This window comes from Denticeps clupeoides, chromosome 20 (genome assembly GCF_900700375.1).
Source record: "Denticeps clupeoides chromosome 20, fDenClu1.1, whole genome shotgun sequence".
NCBI lineage: Eukaryota > Metazoa > Chordata > Actinopteri > Clupeiformes > Denticipitidae > Denticeps > Denticeps clupeoides.
Window position 1 is genome coordinate 13,004,758 of NC_041726.1, and position 23,206 is coordinate 13,027,963.

Genomic DNA, 23,206 nt, shown 5'->3' on the forward strand with positions numbered 1-23,206 from the left:
AAAACAGTTGAAAACAGCTTCATTGGTTAAAGCAAAATTCAGACTAGTTCATTATCTGGTGCTTCACCAAATGCTGGTTTGACCATATCATTATTTATTATATTCAAAGACTATTTAATTATTTATTGTTCTCAATTTTCTATTCAAACTCTGTCTCAAGATTTATGAAAGTATAAATTATTGTCCCTATTCATTCACTGCATAAACAACGCATGTATGCATGAATGATGCATGTAAAACAAAACCATTTTCATTTGCTTTTTTTAGCCGACTGCATATTTGTACCACTCCAAAAAGCTTTGAAATATACAACTGGGTTCAGATGTCTGAGTGTACAAAATTAAATAATTTAGCTTTTTTTTCTCTACGATAAATGTTTATTACAATATTTATTACAATTGTGCAGGTTTGGCCAAGTGCAAAACCTGATGAATTTCAGAAAGATTTTTGAAAAAGCATGTGTCCAGTGTAATAAATTAACCTTCTTTCCAAGTTTTTTTTAAATTCCACATTTTCAATGAAATCTCAGACCTTTGGACCCTGCTATTTATAGACCTACCTGTAGACCAGTAGACCAGTAGGTTCCTCATCCTAGTAAACTTCCTGCACTGAAGTCTTGCACACCCTGATGGCCCAGCAAATGGGGCAGAGATTTACTTTGCCACCTCTCTACATGCGCCACGGGTGTGATTACCTCCCACAGTAACGTGACACCTCAATTTATAACATTAGTTGCGGAAATTTAATAAGCTACCACGGACATCCAGGTACCCAAAGCTGTACAAACACCGTCACTCAGCAACCACTGAACGCTCCGTGTACGGTTCACAGACGAGTGTCGCAATCATGGCTGGCTTGTACAAAAAAATCACCCTTGGCAGAGTTCAACTGGAGTTGGCTTAAAGACATCCTGGATACAGTGACGTTTCACAAGGAACGACAACAAAACCAGCTTCTCGTGTGAGCTCACTTATTAGTAGTTATGTAATGGTGTCCTCTTGGGGTCTAGTACAGTTTTAGACATACTTCGACTGAGTATCTTTATAAAATGTAAACCTGAAAATGAATGGAACCAAAAGCACAGATCAGTGTGGTGCCACAATCTTCTTGTCTAGCTGGACAATTCCTTGTACACCAATGAATACACCAACAATATCAAGACCATGCCTGATCTCATCCTCCTCAAATCATGGCTGCACATGTTTTTACACCCACATACCCTCGCCTACAGCTAGATCAGGCTTGAACACATCAATGTTTAGACCAAACCACTATCCATACGGCATGACCAACTTCGTGCAAGACTTAGATTGATAATCACAATCATCAGAATTGCTTTACTTATAGAACACAGAAAATAATCGCTGAAGTATAGTCCAGATTTCCCTTGTTCAGAGAATAAAACCAAACATGTTTTTTGAACCTAAACCCCATTTGTAGCATTTTTAATAGATAAGTACCGCCTCTGTTCTGGGATGGATTTGCTCTTCTTCACAGCAGATGTGCTTTCTGCACATCTGTTCGAATCCCGATCCGCCAAGGTGCCACTGAGGTGCCACTGAGCAAATCACCGTCCCCACACACTGCTTCCCAGGTGCCTGTCATGGCTGCCCACTGCTCACCAAGGGTAGCTAGCTAGTATTGTATTGATATAAGAGGGTGCAGTTCCATTTACAGCCCTGTAGGCAGCATCAAGGATTTGAACTGAATGCAAGCAGCTACCGGGAGCCAGTGGAGAGAGGTGAGAAGAGGCGTCACATGGGTGAATTTTGGCTGATTGAAGATGAGGCGGGCTGCCACATTTTGGACCATCTGGAGTGGTTTTATGGTGACTGCAGAGGCTCCAGCCAGGAGAGTTAAAAGAGTCCAGTTTAGAGATGACCATTGCCTGGACGAGGAGCTGCGTAGCCTGTTGTGAAAGAAAAGGAACAAATCTTGCGAATGTTGTAGAGAGTGAACCTGCAGGATCTGGAGATCGCAGCAATGTGATGGTTCAGACTCAGTTTGTCATCGATCCAAACTCCAAGTCTTTTTGCAGACGCCGTGGGTAACAGCGAGCCAATTAGAATTGAGAGGTTTTGCTGAGGGGTGTTGTTGCCCGGAAAGATTCCGGGCAGAATTTCCGTTTTGAATAGGTTCAGTTGGAAGTGTCGCTCAGACATCCATGCCGACATGTCTGAGAGACAGGCCGAGATTTTTGTCGTAATAGTGGCATCTTCTGGTGGGAAAGACAAATAGAGCTGGGTGACATCAGCGCAGGAGTGATAAGATTGTAAGTCGCTCTGGATAAGGGCGTCTGATAAATGCTGTAAATGTAAATAAGAGAAGCCATGTGATTGGATGATGTGACCAAGTGAGCAAGTGTTTATTGAGAATAGAAGGGGGCCAAGGACAGAGTCTTGTGGAACCCCTGTGGTTACCCTAGAGAGGACAGAGGTCTCACCTCCCCATGATATCTTGAAAGACCTGTCGTGAAGATAAGAGCTGAACCAATTTACAGACCATTTTGATGAAAGTTAATAAAAAATGATTTATACTCCATTTACAGTGATCAGTCTTTTATTTCCTCAATGATTTTACACAAATTAAAAAAATATATATCAAACATTCTGTATACTAATTTCAAAGAATATTAGTATACAGAGAATATTTTACATTTCTTTCAACATTTTCATCATTATTTCACTTTTAATTAATTATTTTTTCTTTTTTTGTGGGTGAACCACAGTGATTATAAGTGGTTGTAGTTCCAAAATAACACTTTGCTTTGATGGAAACAAAATAAAACAGAACAACCATTCATGATTATTTATTTATAAAACTGCCTTCTAATTATCACTCACCTTTAACAAATCAAATAAATAGACATTTAGGATCATGACACGTGTATGACATGTACAGTCGAATCTTATCACAGTCTTGTTGACACAGGATGGCGAGGTGATTGAAACGATCACAAGGAAGCATCCTTCATCTCTTAGCTAAAATACAACCTGTTTGCTTTGGGTGAATCAGTATATTACTACGTCCCGCACGCGGTGAAAACGAGGAATCACAGATCACTGCTGGTAAAGCATTAACTTTTTTTTTTACAGTATAAATGAAATGGATGCTCTTCCATCTGTCATTCAACACAGGAAAAGTGCCACAATTTACCATCACTCTTAATAATTCTCCAGTTTGCAGTGTGATATAAAATATTTGTCGATATTAATTTCTTCATTGATCATTTTTAGAGCTGCCCCAAAACATTAGACATTTAAAACGTGTCCTATTTAAAACTGGGTAAAATATCTAATAATTATAATAAGATGATTAATTGGTGAGATTAGCTTTGATGTTGTTGCACTTTAGATGTCTTCATGACCTCATTTCCCAAAAGACAACAGCAGACAAATCCTGCAAACGGTTATTCAGGAACCGCATTTTGATCTCTGATTTATACCAAATAATTACTGAAATCTTTGAAATCAAGCCTGTTGCATCCATGCTACCAGTGCCAGGTTGGCCAGGCACATGTTGAGGGCGTAGACCACACTGGGCGTCGCACCCCGCTTGTTGGCTTTCCGCAGGTACACGAACAGCACCAGCAGGTTGGCAGGCAGTCCAAGGAGGAAGGTGAACAAGTAGATGGCCAAGGAGACAGCATCTGCGACTGAGACCATCCTCACAGCCTATGCAGTGATGCAGAAGTCACTTCCTCGCCATGGACCTGCTCCAGTCAATCTAGCTGATTCGCAATCTTGCATCGGTCGATTCAGAAACTGCGCTTCGCCACATCGGACCAAACGTCAACCATTGTGAACCCAACCGCCGCCACCGTAGATCCATTAAAGAGTTCCAGTCTCCAGAAAGGGAGCAGCGGGGAGACCACGTGGCAGGGAGGCGTGTATTTGTCTGGCCGTCAGGGCGAGTTGAGAAGAGGGAGTGTGCGTGGTGGGCACGGCCTGACCAGAGGGACCCAGCCGTGCAGAAGTAATGGTGAGAGATGGCACTGGCAGGGGTAATTATGCGGCAGCTGGCATGAGGGCCCTTTAGTGAAATGATTCAGAATAATTGGGCTTTTCAGGAAGCGCTGCCCATCGAGCCATAGCCTGGTCACTCTAAGTGAATTTGAGGGCCAGGCCATAAAGTCATAAACAGATTCAGTTGACGATTGTCGCGTGGGTGTTGGGGTAGAGCTTAGGGATGCTGTTCATTTTATAAGAGGGGTCCAGCATACTCCTCTACTGTAGAGTTCAGATCGATTGTTCCTATATTTTATCATCTTTTTGTTTGTGATCCATGTTTTGGATCCTGTAAGGATTCAATTTAATACTATTAAGGATCTACGTAATATCTGTATTATTTGGAGCATGTTGTTATTTTAAATATGTTACAAGTAGTACTGTACTATTAGTGGTAGTAGATCAATAAAAGTCCTCCTGCAAAAAAAAAAACTCATCTTCACTCACTAGACGAACACCATTTACTTTATTACAACTCCGTCGCAGAGTTAAGCGCAGAGCCAGTAATGACCCGGCCTATTAGATTTCATAATAATTTAATATTTCAGTGTCATACCTTCCTCTGCGCCATACAGGTGGTTTTATATTTCAAAGATAATGTCTGACAAACACATTAGAAGACATTAAGGCCAAGGAGAAGGCAGTAAAAACAATGTGCATCAGTGTCTGTTTTTCATCGTGCCTTTATCTCCCCGAAATTTAGTTCAAAGTCCGAATCATAAGGAGACCATTACGTCCACATCAAAACAAGCTCTCGCGCTCTCCCCGCCACCCAAAACAAACAGACTGTACAGTAGGCAGATAACATGTTCATTAATGAAAACACAAAAAAAAGAGAATAGACCATTTCTGATACAGCACTACCTGGAATAAACTTTACAGGGTTCACATTCAGAGCTCACAAACAGAAAAACAGCCTTATAGTGATAAATAACCAGATGTGGTCTGTTCATGTACCCTGTAAATATGGACGTATACATTTACTGTACTCTCAAAAAATAAATCTGCTTTATGATTGCAGTCATCTTATACAATGCATACAATGCATCATTTTATAACCAGGCTACAGCAAAAGCTTGAAAAAGGAGTTTTAGTGGCTAGTTGGAGGTAATAACAGGTTCCAAATGACTTAGTACCTGAACCAGCCTGTGAAGATATACATTACAGTAGTCAATCGATTCAAAATGTCGATTTGGACATTTTTCAAATAATTCATCACAATTCATTCTTAAGACTATATAGATGGCTATGATGCAGAGGTACTTGCCATTTACTTTGAACTGAATTGTTGGTCCAAAAATTCACGTCCAAGCATAGATAGACAGGTACTTTATTCATCCAAGGGGGAAATTCACAGTTTGCAGTCATTTAAACTTAAAAATAGACTAAGTTTGTGGATTAAGCAGCCAATCTGTTGTAGCGAGCAAGAAACAACTATTGGTGTGTATGAGTGTATGAATTTTCTGCACTAATCAAGATGAATGCATTGTAAGGAAAATGACAGTTTACATGAATATTACAGAGGTGCATTAGGCCACCTTCCCATTAAGCCTCTTGCTGTAGTTTGTGAGGGGGACGGCAGCGATGGGATAGGATTGCTTCTGTGAAGCTGTGAACAGGCGTTGGCGGATTTCCTGAGTGCGCGTTTCAAGTGACAGGGTGTCCTGTTTACGGGACAGGTCCTCCAACATGCAGGCCTCGTGATGGCGAAGGTCCTGCAGGGAGTGTCTGTTGGAAGACAGAAGGAAATGAACCACAGACCACACAGTAGCATTACATTTAAATTAGTGCTGCAATCATTCATCAATGATATGATGTTGGAATAGGCTATATTAGTATATATATTAGTGTTTTCGTATCGCTAGTGAGCCGGATTGTAGGACGCCAATGACGTGACGAACATTTAAGCAGCTCCAAAAGCCAGGCAACTGTAAAACCCAGCTGATGTTTCAGGCCAGACGCAGTCCTTGCCTGTTTCGTGCCCTGGGCGAGTTTGTCCAGAGTCAATGTGCAAAAGGTTCGATTGTTTAGAGCAGCTAACTCACTGAGCTTGGGACAGCTTCTCATGCAGACTCTGGATGATGCCCTCCAGTTGCTTGGCTTCACTCACCAATCCACTCTGGACCTGTGTAGAATATTTGAAGCTCATTGGCATCTGTGGGTGTTGGTTTTTTGTTTTCATTTTGGTGCTGTCAAGCTAAGGTGCATCTGACTACTGAAAGCCTGAAAAGCACATGACACACAGCAGGTCTGCCTTCCAAAAAGATGAAGCAGGTGTCCTGCAGGTGTTGTGGCCTGGAATTTGACCTCTTGTGTCAACACAAGTGGATTCATGTTTTAATCCACTTGAAGAGAAGAGAAGCCTTTATGCCTGCGTCAAACATTGTGGTTGGTGAATGATGTTAATGACGCCATTTCTGCTAAATGCCCCCTCAACTTCTATAGGCTGCTCTACTCTCTCTGTTGTGGTCTACCTCATCCCAGCAGAGGTCCATCCCTGGGCGCTTTGTTCGGTTCTCCAGACGCGTATGGGACAGCTTCAGTGGTGACATCTTTGCTTGCAGGTCATCCTCCAAGCCACGAATATCCTCCTCCATATCCATGATCTGATCCTTGGTCTAATGGAATAATATATGTGTAAATAGTATATATAGATGCAATATAATGGGTGGATGCATTGTATTAGGAGGAGGTGTCTATTGCTTACAGTTTTCAGCTGCCACTGCAGCTCATCTTTGGCCTGCTCCAGGTTATGGGTGCGCTTCCGGAGGGCAAACTGCAACACCGTACGCTGGGCCTCCAACTCATTCTGAACCTTTGCAATATCAGAAGATCTGATCTCAATACAGCTGCTGTGAAAGCTACATTAACATGTAATTAATACTGGGAGTTTGTCGTTGTGATACACAACAAGCACAGCACGTGGTGACACAACAAAATTTGTCCTCTGTTTTAGAGAGCAGCCATAAAAAGGACAGGTTAGCAGTGTGTGGGGACAGTAACTTGATCAAAGGGACCTCAGTGGTACCTTGATGGTTCAGGATTTGAAGTTGAAACCTTTCGGTTAAAAGTCCACTTCTGGCCACCACTCGCTTTGTACAATTATTTAAATGTTTTGCATATCTGAGCAGGTCTGAAAATATTTACATGATGAAAAAGCACGCCGAGGTAATGCTGTCGTACCTGTACCCTAGTGGTACTGATGTTCTCACGCAGCTGCTGCGATGCCTGCATTTCCTGCTGGGCCCGGGTCACATTGTGGTGGCTAAACTGCACCCACTGCTGGGGGGTGCTGGAACTGGAACACATTTAAAAAAAATTAAAGGTCACTAGCAGAGTTGTACATTAGGCAGAATCATTTAGTTTCTTGAGATCAGCTATATTGTTATCTTCACAGATATAAAATACATAGTTTAAAATGTATATATATAAAATACATATATAAAATACATAGTTTGAAGTATATAAGTAAATCAAGCTATATCCAACTTATTCCACATTTTTATATAAATGTTTCTTGTGAACTGCCACAGCAGTTACCCATGGGGTATTCGGGTGGGCTGAGGCTTCAGTGAGATCTCTGATGATGTCACAGTAAGCGACAAACAGGACATGTCCGCATCGAGGGCTTCCATTTTGTTCTGGAGGTCAAGGGTCAGCTGATGTCGAGCTTCCTGTAATAAACTGTGTAATAAAAAAGTGACGGACAAGCTGCACTTTCCACCATTTAACATGGGTCTAGCGTCTTACCAGAGTTCCTCGAAGGACTGGTCTATTTGCTGCTGCAGAGCATGCTGAGCCTCATCAATAACTCGGACTTCCTTCTTAAGCTCCGCCTCTACCAGATCACTGACCAGCTCACTGCCACGGCGACCCTCTCTCATGGTAAGACAATCCACTGTGACCTCAAGCGGCAATGTGAGGGAGGCCAGGGCGCGTTCTGCTGCCTCCTTCGACTAGAGCAAGATGAAGCATTGTTCATTTGTCCACAGAAAGCCTCTTTAGACTTTAGTCTGAAGGTTTGGGTTTTTTAATTTCACATTACCAGAGTGAGAGCATCCATTTCCCTGTCCACTTCCTGCACACAGAACTCCAAAAGCTCCTTCCAGTGAGAGATGTCATGAATCCTGTCACTCAGTCTGCGATTACTGTCACTCTCAAGCCAGCTAGCCTGGAAGACAGTGGATGAAGAAGAGGGTGAAGGTTTACAAGAGGAACAGGACAGATTTACAGCATCCAACACAGCAGAGCAAAAGCAGGGTAAAGAAACTTTCATCTTGACCCATAAATATCATGAAGTTCACCAATAATCTGTCATCAAACTTTTAATACTCTTCTCATTTACCTCCTGATGTCCAATTCCATGTTGTAGTCATTCCATTCCATGTCCATGACTTACTCACACATGCAGTAGCATCTCTCACCTTATTGGCTGTCTCGTTACGCAGAGCCCGCCCCTCTTGGCAAATGTCATGTGACGCTTTCCTCCTGTACTCAGCAATGTCAGACAGCAGCTTGTTGGTGGCATCCCAGTCTGTCACGCTGTGCTTAAGTCCAGGCTTTGAGCTTAACGTGGCCATGTTTGCTTGAGGGTAAAGTTGCTTCTACTGCTAGAGCAAAAGAAAGGTCATTAACGACTTTTGAATTGTGATGCTCATAGATTAGCAGTAATGGAGTACACAATACAGTAGAAAAGTTGTAATGTTGTAAATGACTTTGGTGGCTGGAAATTGCTAATAACGGTTATCTGAATTTTATCAGCAACAATTAGTCTAGAGTTCCAATAGAATGATGCTGTGTTCACCAAGTCACTTTATAAGGTTCATTTTTATTAGAATTACATCAACAAACTCAAGGCTAATATGTTCTATTCCAATTAGTTTGTTCTTCGTTTCTTTCTCATGGAAAACAAGGAAAGGCCCTCAACTTTGGAACAGTAATGGAATTTAAAGTATGTTTTTGTTAAACATTTTCTGTGCTTTTTTTACTTTTGATGCAAAATCATGACAATAACTGAAGTGCCGCAATGTAAACCAGACGATTTCCCGATTGTTAATTAGCATTTGGAGACATTAAGCACGTATTACTGTCACGGGAGCCTGCTTTTGCCTTGCATAACAGATGTCTGCAGGGGGGGTGTGACATTCCTGTGTCGACGGCTGTTTTACATGCCTTTTGTCGTCGACGGTTGTGGGTGAAGATTCGGCACCCCTGTTTTACATGCCTTTTGTCTGACGGCAACGTGTGAAGTAACGTGTGAGGACCGCCCACCCTCTTTGTCTTCCCCAAACGGGAGCCACCGGGGGCATGACATCAGAAACAACAGGTTCTGATTGGTCAGTGACAACTTCCTGTAGGCCAGTGACAACTTCCTGTAGGCCAGTGACAACTTCCTGTAGGCCAGGGGTATAAAGGTCTGCTCATATGTGGAAAAAGGGACTCTGGGCTCTCTTGCTCAGAGGTTTTTCCATCGGAAGCCGGAAGGTTTCTGAGTCTTTCTCTCCCCCTCTTTTTGTCTTCTCCCTCTTTACTCTTTCTTCTCATTTTTATTTTCTCTGTAACCTTGGTACCTTTTTTACATTCAATATTCACATGTAACTACAATAATTATTTACCGGTGTTAATAAATTAGAAACTGTTTATTTTTAACCTCTATTGTGCCATGCCTCTTTCTGCCAGGTAACATCAAATTGGAGTGGTTGAATACAGTGCTTTGTGTGGAGGGAGAAAGAGTTTTTCTACACACTCTATTCTCTTCTCCCACACCACATGTTCTTCATTGTTTTTACCTTACCAAAAGCCACTCACTCATACACACCCTTTCTATAATTTTCCAGATTAATATTTAGATTATTAAAAACGTATATTTAAGAGTGACAATAATTACACTTACACGCCGCAGACTTCACACGAAAAAGTTGAGAGAATGTCACAATGTGTGCCAGTCGTCGGTGACTCGTGGCTCCTGTCACCAGGTAACCAGCAAACGCGGCGGCCAGTCAGCTGCTGCTGAATAATGCAGAGCTGCATGGCAACATGTGACAATGGGCCGAGTTGTCACAGAGCCGCTTTCTGATGGTGCCGGATGGTCCTGCTGCTTAGATCTGCACCTTGCTACACCGGCCACGAAAGCTCCTCAGAGGCCTATTACTATTACTATAGAGGTCTATTACATTTCTATCAAAAGAATATTTGTAGTACAGTAATATAATTTAGTAGTTTATTAATTGAATGTAAAGTGAATGAAAAATTTACTGTTTATTTTATTAGTATTTGAAGTAAAAACAGGTTTAATCCAGAATTCTGGCTGGCCAAACTTGGGTTTTCAATTAAACTGCTCTCTTAAACTGTTAAACTGTTATTTTAACCAGATTTTTTGATTGATTTTACCTTTACTCAAGCCTTTAAAATTAGACGTAACATTCAACTGATCATCCCTTTGGTTTTTGGGTTTACCACTTCAAATAAATGTATTATTCTGCTATACACAATTAATTACACTTCTTCAGTTTAAAAAACAACAAACACAGAAGCCAAATAATAATACCTCAATATAAAAATTTGAGAAACAACAGACTAACCCTGCAGGTCATGTGGCATGTCATCTTTTCCATCAAAGCATAACACTGGGGAGGAAACAAACGGACTCTCTGGCTTGGAGTACCTAGAGAAAGGTTATAATGTCATACCCACCCATATGGAGGACTTTAAAACGCAACAGCTACACAAGTTCATCCAGAGAGCGTGATCCTTGCCAACCTCTACCATCCTGTATGCCTCTGCTATCTGAAGGTCAGCTTTGAGAAGAGGCAGGAAGAGCTTCAGCGATTCTGGATTGGCCAGTAATTGCTTTTAGCATGCTAACATGATAATATTTCAACACATTCCAAACATCACCAAATTTAACGTGACGCATCTTGGCAACACCCTGTTAGCATTTTTGATATTAGCTTGCTACAATTAGCATGCTAACATGCTAATTATTCAACATGCTCCAAATGTCACCAAATTTAACGTGATGCATTTTTGATATTATTGTGTTATAAATAGCATGCTAAAATGCTAATTATTTCACATGTTCCAAACATCACCCAAAGTCATGTGACCGGCCGTTCCATCGGCTACTGTAGTTATAATGCCTGCTCACAGCTGAAACCAGCTCTGGAGGCCATGCCCACTGCTGCGACCAACGCCCGGAAAGTCCATTCAAAATTTCCATGGAATTTTGGTTTCTAGTTTGGGCCTGTCAGTATGACAGACCATTTACTATTGTGCTGGGGATAAGTTTTTGGCTCCCTGAGGGTAAACATTGAAGCTAGCGACCCGAAAAGTCCTCACCGAGTCCTACGATCTGACATATGAGACGAGTTTAGAACAGGGGTTTAGTAAACCGTACTTTTTAAACTTTGAACCCGATTTGTGAGCGGCCCGTACGAAACAAACAATATGTTGTTTCTGTGCGTTTCACGGTCTTAGCGTGGCAGCCTTGAATGTAATGAATGTCTTTTTTTGCCTTTTTCCCAGTATTCCGGGTTTTCCAAACCCCCGTTGGCGGCACCTTAGGCCTCGCCTCAATTTTCAATGTTTACCCTCAGGGAGCCAAAAATGTATCCCCAGCACAAGAGTAAATGGTCCATCGTACTGACAGGCCCAAACTAGAAACCATGTCCGGGTTTTAGTCGCAGCGGGTGTGTTCTCCAGAGCTGATGTCAGCTGTAATAGCAGGCGTTATAACTACAGTAGCCAATGGAATAGACGGTCAAATGACTTTAGGTGTGGTTTGGAACATGTTAATAATTATCATATTAGCATGCACAATTTTGTCCAAAATGCTAACAGGGATGTGTTACATTAAATTTGGTGGCTATTGGAGCATGTTGAAAAATGAGTGTGTTAGCATGCTAATGCTAGCATGCTAACATCAAAAACGCAATCAGGGCATGGCCAAGATGTGTTACATTAGATCTGGTGACATTTGGAGCATGTTGAAAAATTAGCATGTTGGTGAAACAACCGAAGACATGTTGTATATTCTAGTTTCTTCAAAATAGCCTCCCTTTGCTCTGATTAATGCTTTTCACACTTTTGGCATTCAAGAGGTCGTCACCTGAAATGGTTTCCAACAGTCTTGAAGGAGTTCCCAGAGGTGTTTAGCACTTGTTGCCCCTTTTCCTTCACTCTGCAGTCCAGCTCACCCCAAACCATCTCGATTGGGTTCACGTCCGTTTTTTGTTAAGTACTTAACTCTACATGTGTTCATTCATAGTTTTGATGCCTTCATTGAGAATCTACCAATGTAAATAGTCATAGAAAAAAAAAAAACACATTGAATGAGAAGGTGTGTCCAAACCTTTGGCCCGTATAATTATAATGTCTGACAATTGATCTTTTCTACCTGCTACTCAGAAATTTACGACCTACAGCATTTACATTTACATTTACATTTATGGCATTTGGCAGACGCCCTTATCCAGAGCGACTTACAACGTGCTTTCAAGTTACCATCGATGAAGAGATCAATTCCGGTTCACTAGGACCCCAACTATGAATACATCTATTTTATTCACTCTGTTGTAGATTCTGTACACAAAGTTTGACAACAAGAAAATTACAATTTAATCTAAATATTCTTTAAAGAGGAAGGTCTTGAGCTGTCGTTTGAAGGTGCTCAGTGACTGAGCTGTTCTGACCTCGAGGGGAAGTTCATTCCACCACCGAGGGGCCAAGACGGAGAAGAGTCTAGATGAATGTTTTCCTTTTACCTTCAGAGATGGAGGGACCAGGCGAGCAGTACTGGAGGCTCGGAGTATACGAGGTGCAGTGCGAGGTGTAATAAGGGCTGTGAGGTAGGATGGTGCTACTCCATGTTTGGCTTTGTAGGCCAGCATCAGTATTTTGAACCTGATGCAGGGGGGGCAGCTACTGGGAGCCGGTGGAGGGAACGTAGCAGAGGGGTGGTGTGGGAGAATTTGGGAAGGTTGAAGAAAGCAGTTCACTCACATGGGAAACATCACAGAAACCACCAAGTAAGCTCTGCATTACATCGTAGCAAGGCATACACAAAGACGCTATATACTATATACAGTATGTACTTCTGTTTTGTTGTTTAATAATATTTTACTAAAATCAAATAGGTTTGAAAAGATGGCGGATAGTTGCAAGCAGAGTTTGGAAATGGTCAAGCAGTACCAAGCTAGAGGACTAAAGCACCATTTTCAGAGCAGGACATATAACACGGTCTGGTAAACTACCTTCTATGTTCTTAGGCCCTACATGGCACAGATGGGATTTTAAACTCATCTAAACTTTTGGCAAATTCCCCCCATTAGCTGTCTGCATGCTTGGATTTTATAGAAGACCTCTGTGTGGGCACCGTGGTCTGTGTAACGTTTTTCCAATGTCAGAATATACGTGATTAAATTCTTACTTAAGATGTAGAAGCATTCTGCACAAATTGGACCGAGCAATTGACATATTTAATTTTGACATATTAAATTTACCGTGTGATGTCTCAATCTGTGCAAGTCAACAACAGGGAAATGTTAATGGAAGTACCAGCGTTGAAGTGTTTTTGCCAATAGCCAACGGCTATTGATAGCCAACGGCTATCGAGTGTGGGAGGGGTACAGAGGCATAGAAGTTGCCATTGTGCAGCAAAACACATTTCATTAGTAATTTCTTGCTGCTGTCAATGAACAGTCTCCAATCTGTGGGTTCGTATTGTGGCACTCCAAGCTTGTGTAGAAGTTGTGCAATATCTGAACAGTACACCAAATCCTTCTCTTGAGAGAAATAACATAGGTAGTCTTGATGTCTGTTGCGGTAGAATGTGATGCGAACGCTGTCTGAGAGTAAGTTTTTGTCCTTTAGTCTGGATGCTAATAGTTCGGCAGATGATTTTGACAAGCTGAGATCACGAACTAGATCAATAAGCTCCATTTGAGAGAAAAGCTTTGACGCACCGCTTTCATCAACCACATATTCTTCTTAATTTTCTTCAACACTGGAAGAGTCTTGGTCGCTAATTACAGGAAGTTCTCCAAAGACAGGTATTGGGATTTCATCACAATGACCTACAGGACAACGTGCTGATTCAAGATCAGGATATGTCAGGTTGTTCCGTTTTTTTCTGTTTATCCCAGTCACATCAATAGCGTAAAAGTAGCAATCAGTGTCATGGTTTCTCGGCTCCCCCGAGACCATGGGTATTCCAAACTTCAGACAACTCTTATGACCCTTGGTCCACAGATACTCAGTGCAGTTTTTGCATACCATGTGTGGTGCCCAAGCTTTGTCTTGGTCACCTAGTGCCATACTGAAATAAGCAAGGTATGCACGCTTTACGAAACTTGTGATTGGTTTCCTGTTATGAACAAGATTGTATTCGCCGCAAATGTAACAGAAGACATCAGGCTTATTTCTGCAAGATCTTCTTAATGATGCCATCTCATTTTACTTTGAAACTCTAAATAACAATATTTGTAATATGCAGCAACAAAATTTTAAGTATAGGCCTATAAATGAGAAACCCACACGCACGCACACAATGTAGTTTACGTAATGCTTTGCATGGCATCAGTTTATCTAATTTCAACAATAGATCAAAAACTTGACATGGTAGCACAAAACCAATGTGATTTTTGGATTATCCTAGATCAGCTATAAAAAGTTAGACCTTTTTTTCCCCCACTGTTGACCAGTGTTATTAAATGGACTCTTTGTACCAAATTTGTATGTGTTTGAAAGGAAGTCATTGTGAAACACTGCACACAACGTTTGTTACATAAAGTAGTAGATCCCTTTATCAGAGGTAGCTGATTAAAAATAAATGCTGCAGTATTTTTTACTTGCCATTTTGCTCATTGGGTAAATTCTAGCTAGCGTAATTGGGAACACAAAGCAGTAGACAACTGCTCAGGTATGTTGTGACAAATGCTTTTACAATATAAGCAGCTTGATTGAACTGAAAAAAAACAACCTTTTAAATAAAAGGCATTTTATTGAACAATTTATTTACAGTTTGTACATAAATTACATAGAATTTGAAATTATCTGATTAGCTGATTGAGAAAGCTAAATTGTGGGGTAAATTGTGGTTTCTTGACTGGGTCTTTCTTAAAACAGTTCCACAGCCTGATAGTCTCATCAGCCGCCACAGAGGCTATAGTGGCACCATCTGGACTGAGGGCCATGTTGAGCACTCTTCCTTCATGACCTGCAAGATTGAGGGGGAAGGAGAAGAAAAAGCAGTTTAAAGAAAAAGTCTGTGGGACAACTAATAAGGTTAAGGTTTTTCACTCAACTTACCAAAGAGATCTGCCACCTTTGTGAGTGAAGGATATTTCCAGATTGCTAGGTTGTCAGAAAAGCCATGAGAGGAAACCAGCTCCTTATAATTGGGTACAAACATCAGAGAGGAGATCTGAAGAGGACAAACGAGGGAACATTCAATTAGACTGTTCAACCATGAATACCAAAACACAGTAACTGGAGGTTAAAAAGATGCACATTTAGGGCTAATACACAAATAGCCATTTAAAGTCATGTCCAGTTTCATGATTACACTAATTAATAGAAAAAAATTATTTATGGAAGGATTGTCTACCTGAGACTGGGTGTCCAACGAGGTTGAACAGGACCCGCTGTTGACATTCCAGATGCGGATGTGACGATCACTCGTACCCCCTCCTGATGCAAGAATGTTTCGCTGCCATGGGCACCATGCCAATGCCTAGGTTTAAGAAAGAGGGAAACAATTGAAACTACTGCATAATTTGAGGAATATGCATGGCAGGGAGCCATAAGTCACCTTAACAGCACCCTGGTGGTCATTGAAGCTGTGGAGCGCCGTTTGAGCACTTCCTTCCTGTATACCAGACCAGACGTATACCATGTTGTCGTTTCCTCCACTGGCCAAGTACTTCCCATCTGTGGACCACTTCAGCCCACAGACCTCCTGCGTGTGACCCCTCAGGGTGGATATGTGATGCTCTGCTACACGGACATCATGATGATGAATGTGGCCTGACCTAGCACCACTGTAAAAAGATTGCAAGGTGGAGCCTATTAATGCACAGCCTCAATAAAAAGCATTCACTACTTAAGACAAGACATAAGCACTTGCTTGTGACCCTTTACCTAGACAAGACATGGTTGTTCCAACTGAGGCTGCCTACTCTAGCAGTATGGCTGGTCATGCTGCGGAGCCGTTTCTGGTGTTCTACATCCCACAGCTGAAAGAATGGCATTTAAAATTAAAATATATAGTAAATGAATTAACTCTTTAAGACAATGCACAACTGAAACACGCGCATCACCTGCACTGTACAGTCACTGCTCCCTATTGCCAGAAAGTTGCCATCTTTGCTCCAAGAGACAGAACTAATGTAGTCCTCCTCCTGCTCCATCTTCATCAGCTGGAGAATATCACCTTTGGAGGCATCCCAAACGTACACAGTGTGGTCGAGGGCAACAGCCAAGAGATTCTGTTTTCCCCAATCCATCAGGTCAAGGTCTATGAAATTAGCAAAGATGATCAATGTTTGAGACCATCTATTCCCAAAAAAATAAAATCCACCTTCTACATGGAGTACAGAACAAGGAAATAATAATAAAAAAAGCCACACTTACAGAAATCATCTCTGAGTTCAGGTGCATCGAGCACACGGTCCGGGACGGAGGAGATATAGCGACTCTTCTTAGCAGGATTAGGGACTTGATTATAGAGCACTTTCAGGTTGCTCTGATACCCTGAAAAGATTTAATAAGACCATTAGGATAATTCCAAACTTTAGGCAACACAGACATAACCAGACTATTTCTTTGTGTCATTCCCACGCCCAGGTAAATGGGGATTGTGGTCAGGAACTGTTGCCAGGTCACTGGTGTGGACAACCAGACCGGCTGATCCCCTGAGGCAAGCCCTGACTGGAGAAGATAAAGGAAGGAGATAAGACATGTAGACAACTTGAGATATTTACCGTCAGGGCCAATGAGTGGCTTCCCTCCAAAATTTAAAATCCTTGCTTCTTCAACGTCAAAACCATTTAGCGCCATGGACCACGCTTTCCTTTTCATCTAAGGGCACAGTCATTGTTAGTGGAGAAAGTGGAAAAGTGAGGGGTTCTAAAACCATGAAAACAGCTTACCCTAGACTGATTTGTCTGAGGTGACTCGTTCTCTTTTGACATTAAGAAACTTGCCACTTCCATCTGCTCGCTGTTTCGAGTCGGGATGTAACGGTCACCCCCCACCTTGTTGGCCTTACACAGAGTCTTTGACTTTTTGCCTAAGGAAACCAAACAAAAACTAAATAAAAATCATGCATAACGAACCAGTTCCCTAGTAAAAGCCATTTAGTGTCCAGAACCTAAATGCGATGGTAAATTCATTAAAGCAGAAATAAAGGGACTGGCTACCTGGAGTTTTTGATGTGCTCCGGGACCGGTTGCCAGATATCCCCGGATAAAGTGAACCGGTGTCGGTGGCCGCCGAGGTAGGCGTGCTCGTCTTCCTTTGCCAGCGTGCCACGGGAGAGTTGCTGACTGCCAAGTTCAGCTTCAGAATGTTGTGAACGTGTTTCTCGAAAGTGAACAGAGCCATCCACACAGCACAAGAAAACTTCCGTTGACCAGAAACGACTCCAAATATCAGGGGACACACTGAGCAGTTAAATTCACAGCCGCAGCTAGGAATAAAAAAGGAAGACGTTGTCAGGATAAATCGCATGAAGCGACTACATTCAATAATACTCGACATATGCAGTGTTTGCAGAAACGCAGGCAAAAAAAAAACAGTTTAAACGGACGCGAACATACCGTAAGCCACGATCCGTCAACTCAGCTTCTCACGTTCTCACGTTCTCACTCTTGAGACGCTACTAACGAAATGCTGTTTAAAGTCCAGTTTAAATGACTCAGACGCGCGGGTCTGGTTGTTGAATACAAACAACATTTCTCACGTTTACCCGGCCAGTGTGACGCTCTGATTGGTGCGTTACAAAAGCACTTCCGGCTGGCCGATCACCAATGCCTTCTGGGACTTGTAGGCAGTCGTGAAGCCGCACAGTGCTTTAAAAGTTCTACGTTGTTTTACGTAACAATATTTGTACCTAAAATAAATCAGATTCGTCAGTGAAATTAATTATATAGTCGAATTATATTCGCCTAAAATAATAATAATTTTATTAGGTTGCATGAAATCAACTGGAATATCGCAGTTCTTTGGGAAGAGAACAGCCAAACAAAATTGAGGAATACCCCATTTTAACAAATACTTTTTATAACTGAAGAGACTGAAATCCAGCGAATCAAAAATACACATACTTCCCAGTGTGCTGGGAGCAGATCCTTCTCCTATAGAGCTCCGCAGTTGTGGAACAGCTTGCCTGTCAGTGTCCGGGACTCAGCTACAGTCTCAGTGTTTAAATCCAATCTCAAAACCTATCTGTTTTCTCTGGCTTTTTGTTAAAATCTTAGACCCTCATTTCACTTCATTTTGACGCAGTGTCACTTATAAAGTCCAGTTTATCACAGAGTCCCCCTGTTAGACACAGACAAAGTTAAATTCACCCTAGTTAGGCTGTCCTAGTTAGGGTACCGGGCCACTGTAGCACCAATATACCACTATAACCACATAATTCAGTATCGTCGTACAGTGCAACCGTCTGCCGCTGCTTCTGTTTGTTTTTTTCTCTGAGACACGGAATCAAGCACCCAGACTACCCAGAGACCAGCAAATAAATCCTGGTTCCTGACAACTGCTAAACAAGGACATACCATGAAACAAACCAGAGGGTCACCACAGCCACCACCACTGTTACAACTACAGCTTCAGGGATCTTCAAATGGACCAGTAGCATCAGTGTGGACACGTAATATAGACCATGACACTGACTACATCCTGAACTTCTCCAACCCTACAACTGTAGGACTTATTATTATATCATCCCCAACCCTGCACTGACACCATTTGCAGGCTCAGTCTACCCTGGAAGGGGGTCCCTCTCTGTATCACTCCTTCCCAAGGTTTAATTTAATGTGACGCATCTTGGCCATGCCCTGTTAGCATTTTTGATGTTAACATGCTAGCATTAATATGCTAACATGATATCTTTTTCAACATGTTCTCAAAACGTCACCAAATTTCATGTGACCACATGCTCCATCGGCTACTTTAATAACACCGCCTGATTTTACAGCTGAGACCAGCTCAGGAGGCAAAAAAAACGCCCAGACATTTTGGTTCCTAGTTTATTATTATTAGTTTTTTTTATTTCAGACTTTTTTCGGCACTTAATGTGGGTCGTACCGAAGCACACAAACTGGTAAGCTATATATCAAAATCTTTTACTTTATTGTGTGAGGTGTGCTATTACTTTTATAAGCAATCGGAGTGGGCCTGGCCGAGCTATTAATGCTCAAACAGGGTCATTTGCACATTGGAATGCATTGAATGCTAATTTTAGCATTGGTAGCATTTGTAAAATGGGACCCCTTTTAAGTGGTACTGCTACAGTGTCATTGCCAGCAAAGGGGGCCCATACAGCAGCATCACCAACACTGTAATTCAATGGAATCTTGAACCAGCCACTACATCTTTCTGTCTACGCCCATCTCAGTCACCACCTTTCCATTTAGAGGATGGTGATGTTACCGAACTGTCCCCATATATTACGGCCCTGTTTTGTTTTATTGCCTCTCCTTTGCCCTGCTTCAAGCCTCTGGGAAGCTATGTGTGTTTGTCTTACTGATCTGTCCCCACATGCAATTTCCCTTCTGGAAAGCCTGCAGAGATCCTTTTATTCTCCTCAGGACAGCTGTAAGCACATTACATTTTATATATTGAGGTTCAGTTTTGCTTGCATTGTAATGAGGCCTTTGGGGTGTGATCTCTGCAGTTAATGTGTAATGTCTGTCATTGTACGTACAACAGTGTTGATGTGGATGAATCCTCCATATTAAATGAAATAAGACTGAGATTTAGTTATTTGATGACATGGTTTTATTTATACTGATTTGCCACTGCAACCTGGCATTTTTATTGACTCCTGGGAGTGACTATGTCTCATCACAATGTCACCTTGATGCATTTCTTTAATTGTCATTCCTCTTTATTACTTTAGTTATGGTTGCAATATCACATGACCTGCTGCTGTCTGAATGATGTATATAAAATGATCTATTGCAGGATAATCACACTAATCACACTACAAATATCAAGGCACTGTAACACCATGAGATGTTAGCACTCATCATGACAATAAACGTAGCTGCTGTGCTAAAGTTTTAGGCATTAGGTATTTAGGCATTTAGGCAAAGGTTTTTCCAACATTGTTCAGGAAGGGGGTACAATAATAATTCTTAAAAATGAAAGTGTCAGTAATTTCATTATTAAAACTGTTGATATCCAGAGATCTGCTACAAGAACTTGGATTTGGTTCTCCCCATCAAATATATGATTAAGTCTACAAGTGAAAAACAATGTCCTATTGCTGTTCAGAGAATGATGGGATAAGAGAGCAGTTTTTTTTTTATCTCTTTCGCTATACATTTAATGTCACTTCTAAATGAAAATTGGAAAATTCTGAATTAATGGTTTAGGTAAATCACTGGTTTCTATCGGTGCAGATTCTTGTGCTGTATTGTACATTTCATAAATAACAGAAGGAGTAAAGTAAGTTTTAATTAATAGTTTAAATTAATGAGGAAAAGACAGAAACGTGATAGTGATAGTAAATATTACTTCTTGTCTGCAGTATATGTGAAATAGAAATGTGAAAACTGCTATTTTATTTGCTGGCATCGTGGGGGGTGGTGTACAGTGATTTTGGTTCTTAAAGCTGGACTGGTTGGAAACCCCTGGCATAAAAGTAACTGCTACATACATGTTTATGCATATTAGTTATGCAGTAAAACAAGACATGCTCTTTATAATGGAATGTCTACTTTTGCCCACAACTGTTCACATAATTTACAGAAAAATATGTTTTGCTTCATAGTTTCCTCTCAGTTTGGGAGTCTGACATAAATAAAGAATTCCTGTGTTTCAGCTTTTCGCAGGTATTCAAGTTTGATCATATATTATATATTATCATGGGCCATGTATCCCATATTGTGAGGCAGCCTGATATTTCCCTAGTCTCAGGAGTGCCACAACACTGACAGATCAGTGCCTCCAGGTCTCTGAACTAGATGGACCTGTTCTTTAATGGTTTATTATCTTAATTTGCTCAAGCTTTTACCAAATTCAAGGGTTTCAGGTCATTGGATATAAGGCGGGGACTCTCCCAGGACAGGACATTGCACCGTGAAGTGACACACCTTCCATGATTTTGAGTCAATCATGGCGCTAGCATGCATGCCACAGCACCCGCCATTGCATGGAGAGCATGCAAACACCACACACATAAAGCCAAGACCCAGACCCCAACCTCGGAATTGCCTTGCACAACCCAATCACAGAGTGCCTAGATGAATTTATGGATGACTACATTTTGATTAGGAGTTAAAGCCAAAGTGTGTGCATAACTGCAGTTGCATAAGAAAAAAAATTTACATTTTGGCAAGTGATGTCTAGTTGTCACTTTCAGCATTCATGTCTCACAAAAGCTTTCATGGCTGTGGGTGAGTGGGTGGAAAGTTTCTTGGTTTTGTCTTGAGCTATCTGAAGGTTTGCGCATTCTTTCATCATTACAGTTCCCACCAACAGAAATCATAAACCATAATGATGTGTAGCACACTGGTGGCCAAAACCTTTGAGAATGACACAAATACTGTTTTTTTCCACACAGTTTGCAGAATATGAACCACGCAGGTGTGAGGGCATCTGCACACACGGTGAGGCGAAGGTGTCAAGAAGGGCAGCAAAGAAGCCACTTCTCTCCAAGAAAAACATCAAGGACGGACTGATATTCTTCTGACATTGGGGAGTAGATGCAAATTTCCATAATAAAAACGGAAGCAGCAAAAAAACTATATTTGTGTTATTTGACTGTACAAGTTTACACAGATTGGGATTTTGGCACTTGTTTTGACTCCTGTTAAATCTGTCATATGAACATTTTTCATTGAAGACACTAAGCATGTTGTTTTTTTTTACTAATTAACATTTTTATTTAACTTTTTTTTTTTTTTATGCAATAACTACATAGAATAAAGATGAGGTCTAGAGGCTTTAAGGGGTTAAAAAGCCCTCAGATGGCCATTATATGCAGTCATGTGTAGTGGAAGGTACAGGAAAGTACCTGGATGAGGGAAACTGGTTTTGCAAGCGTTGTGCAGACCTCTATGGAAAACCTAGAGATGGTTTAGTGTTACAGAATTTTTTTGTCCATTTTTTACACAAAAAGTCTTTCATGTTGTGTGATTGACTTTTGTTGTTGTTTTAATAGGTGTTCTTGCTCATTATTAAACCACCAATGGCTCAAATCAAGTTTTTCCCACAATGTATACAGTGCATCTGGGAGTGCATCACGGAGCATCAGAATTTCTTCAGAATTCTACACACAACACTTTATAATGACAATGTGAGGTTTTGGCAAATTAATGTACATAAGTATTCAAAGGTCAAAGTCAGCTTTATTGTCAATTCTGCCACATGTAAAGGACATGCAGAGAACTGAAATTTTGTTACTCTCAGACCCATGGTGCTTACAAGTAACATTCAATACAAACAGTAACATTAAATACAAAGGTATAAATACAATTTTAAAAACACAATATACAAATAAGGGCACATGGTGGAGAGTGCAAACCATGTAGTGCAACAGAGCTTGTAAGTGTAAAAGTGACAAAGTGACAAAGTGAGGTAGTTGGCAGACCAATGCTGCACAGAGTGACTGGTCAGTTTGTGTGTGTGTGTTGGAGTTCAGAGAGTTTGTGGAGCAGAAGAGGGGAGTGAGGGGAGTGGGGGCAGAGCTGGGAGGGAGTTGAGTTTCCTGACAGCCTGATGGGTGAAGCTGTCCTTCAGTCTGCTGGTCCTGGCCTGGAGACTCCGCACTCTCCTCCCTGATGGCAGCAGGCTGAAGAAGGTTTGCATTGGGTGGGTGGGATCAGCTGCTATGCCGAGGGCTTTCTTGGTGAGGCGTGTGCTGTAGATGTCTTGGAGGGAGGGGAGAGGGACACCGATGATTCTCTCAGCTGCTCTGACTATGCGTTGGAGACCTTTTGGCAGGACGCATTGCAGGCTCCAAACCACAC

General features: G+C 41.5%; 2 protein-coding genes across 2 annotated transcripts; both read right to left on the reverse strand.

The window, feature by feature from the left end:
- Positions 1-5,303: 5,303 nt before the first annotated feature.
- LOC114770466 (tektin-2-like) lies at positions 5,304-10,192 on the reverse strand. The gene is made up of 10 exons (XM_028964418.1): positions 9,901-10,192; positions 8,432-8,614; positions 8,053-8,178; positions 7,758-7,963; positions 7,548-7,691; positions 7,191-7,305; positions 6,715-6,822; positions 6,482-6,625; positions 6,053-6,132; positions 5,304-5,735 (listed from the first exon to the last, which is right to left on the reverse strand). The coding sequence occupies exons 2-10, from the start codon at positions 8,585-8,587 to the stop codon at positions 5,537-5,539; spliced, it is 1,278 nt and encodes a 425-aa protein (XP_028820251.1). The 5' UTR covers positions 8,588-8,614; positions 9,901-10,192; the 3' UTR covers positions 5,304-5,536.
- A 4,800-nt stretch (positions 10,193-14,992) lies between these two features.
- On the reverse strand, positions 14,993-17,987 carry LOC114770443 (cell division cycle protein 20 homolog). The gene is made up of 11 exons (XM_028964378.1): positions 17,825-17,987; positions 17,426-17,694; positions 17,156-17,295; positions 16,988-17,084; positions 16,638-16,757; positions 16,325-16,521; positions 16,146-16,240; positions 15,817-16,045; positions 15,613-15,738; positions 15,315-15,429; positions 14,993-15,222 (listed from the first exon to the last, which is right to left on the reverse strand). Exons 2-11 carry the CDS (start codon positions 17,607-17,609, stop codon positions 15,056-15,058), a joined length of 1,470 nt encoding a protein of 489 aa, XP_028820211.1. The 5' UTR covers positions 17,610-17,694; positions 17,825-17,987; the 3' UTR covers positions 14,993-15,055.
- Between the last annotated feature and the right edge of the window lie 5,219 nt (positions 17,988-23,206).

Bases quoted from the DNA above. Each gene is read 5' to 3' on its own strand.
- LOC114770443 (XM_028964378.1), bottom strand. From the start codon at position 17,609: ATGGCTCTGTTCACTTTCGAGAAACACGTTCACAACATTCTGAAGCTG. The intron at 16,758-16,987 runs GTAAATATCTCA...AAATCTTTTCAG, and splicing joins GCCACTCATTGGCCCTGACG to GGTATCAGAGCAACCTGAAA. The intron at 15,223-15,314 runs GTAAGTTGAGTG...TCAATCTTGCAG, and splicing joins AAAGGTGGCAGATCTCTTTG to GTCATGAAGGAAGAGTGCTC.
- LOC114770466 (XM_028964418.1), bottom strand. From the start codon at position 8,587: ATGGCCACGTTAAGCTCAAAGCCTGGACTTAAGCACAGCGTGACAGAC. The intron at 6,823-7,190 runs GTACGACAGCAT...GATATTGCAAAG, and splicing joins TCAGTACCACTAGGGTACAG to GTTCAGAATGAGTTGGAGGC. The intron at 6,133-6,481 runs GTAGACCACAAC...TATTCTACACAG, and splicing joins TGGACCTCTGCTGGGATGAG to GTCCAGAGTGGATTGGTGAG.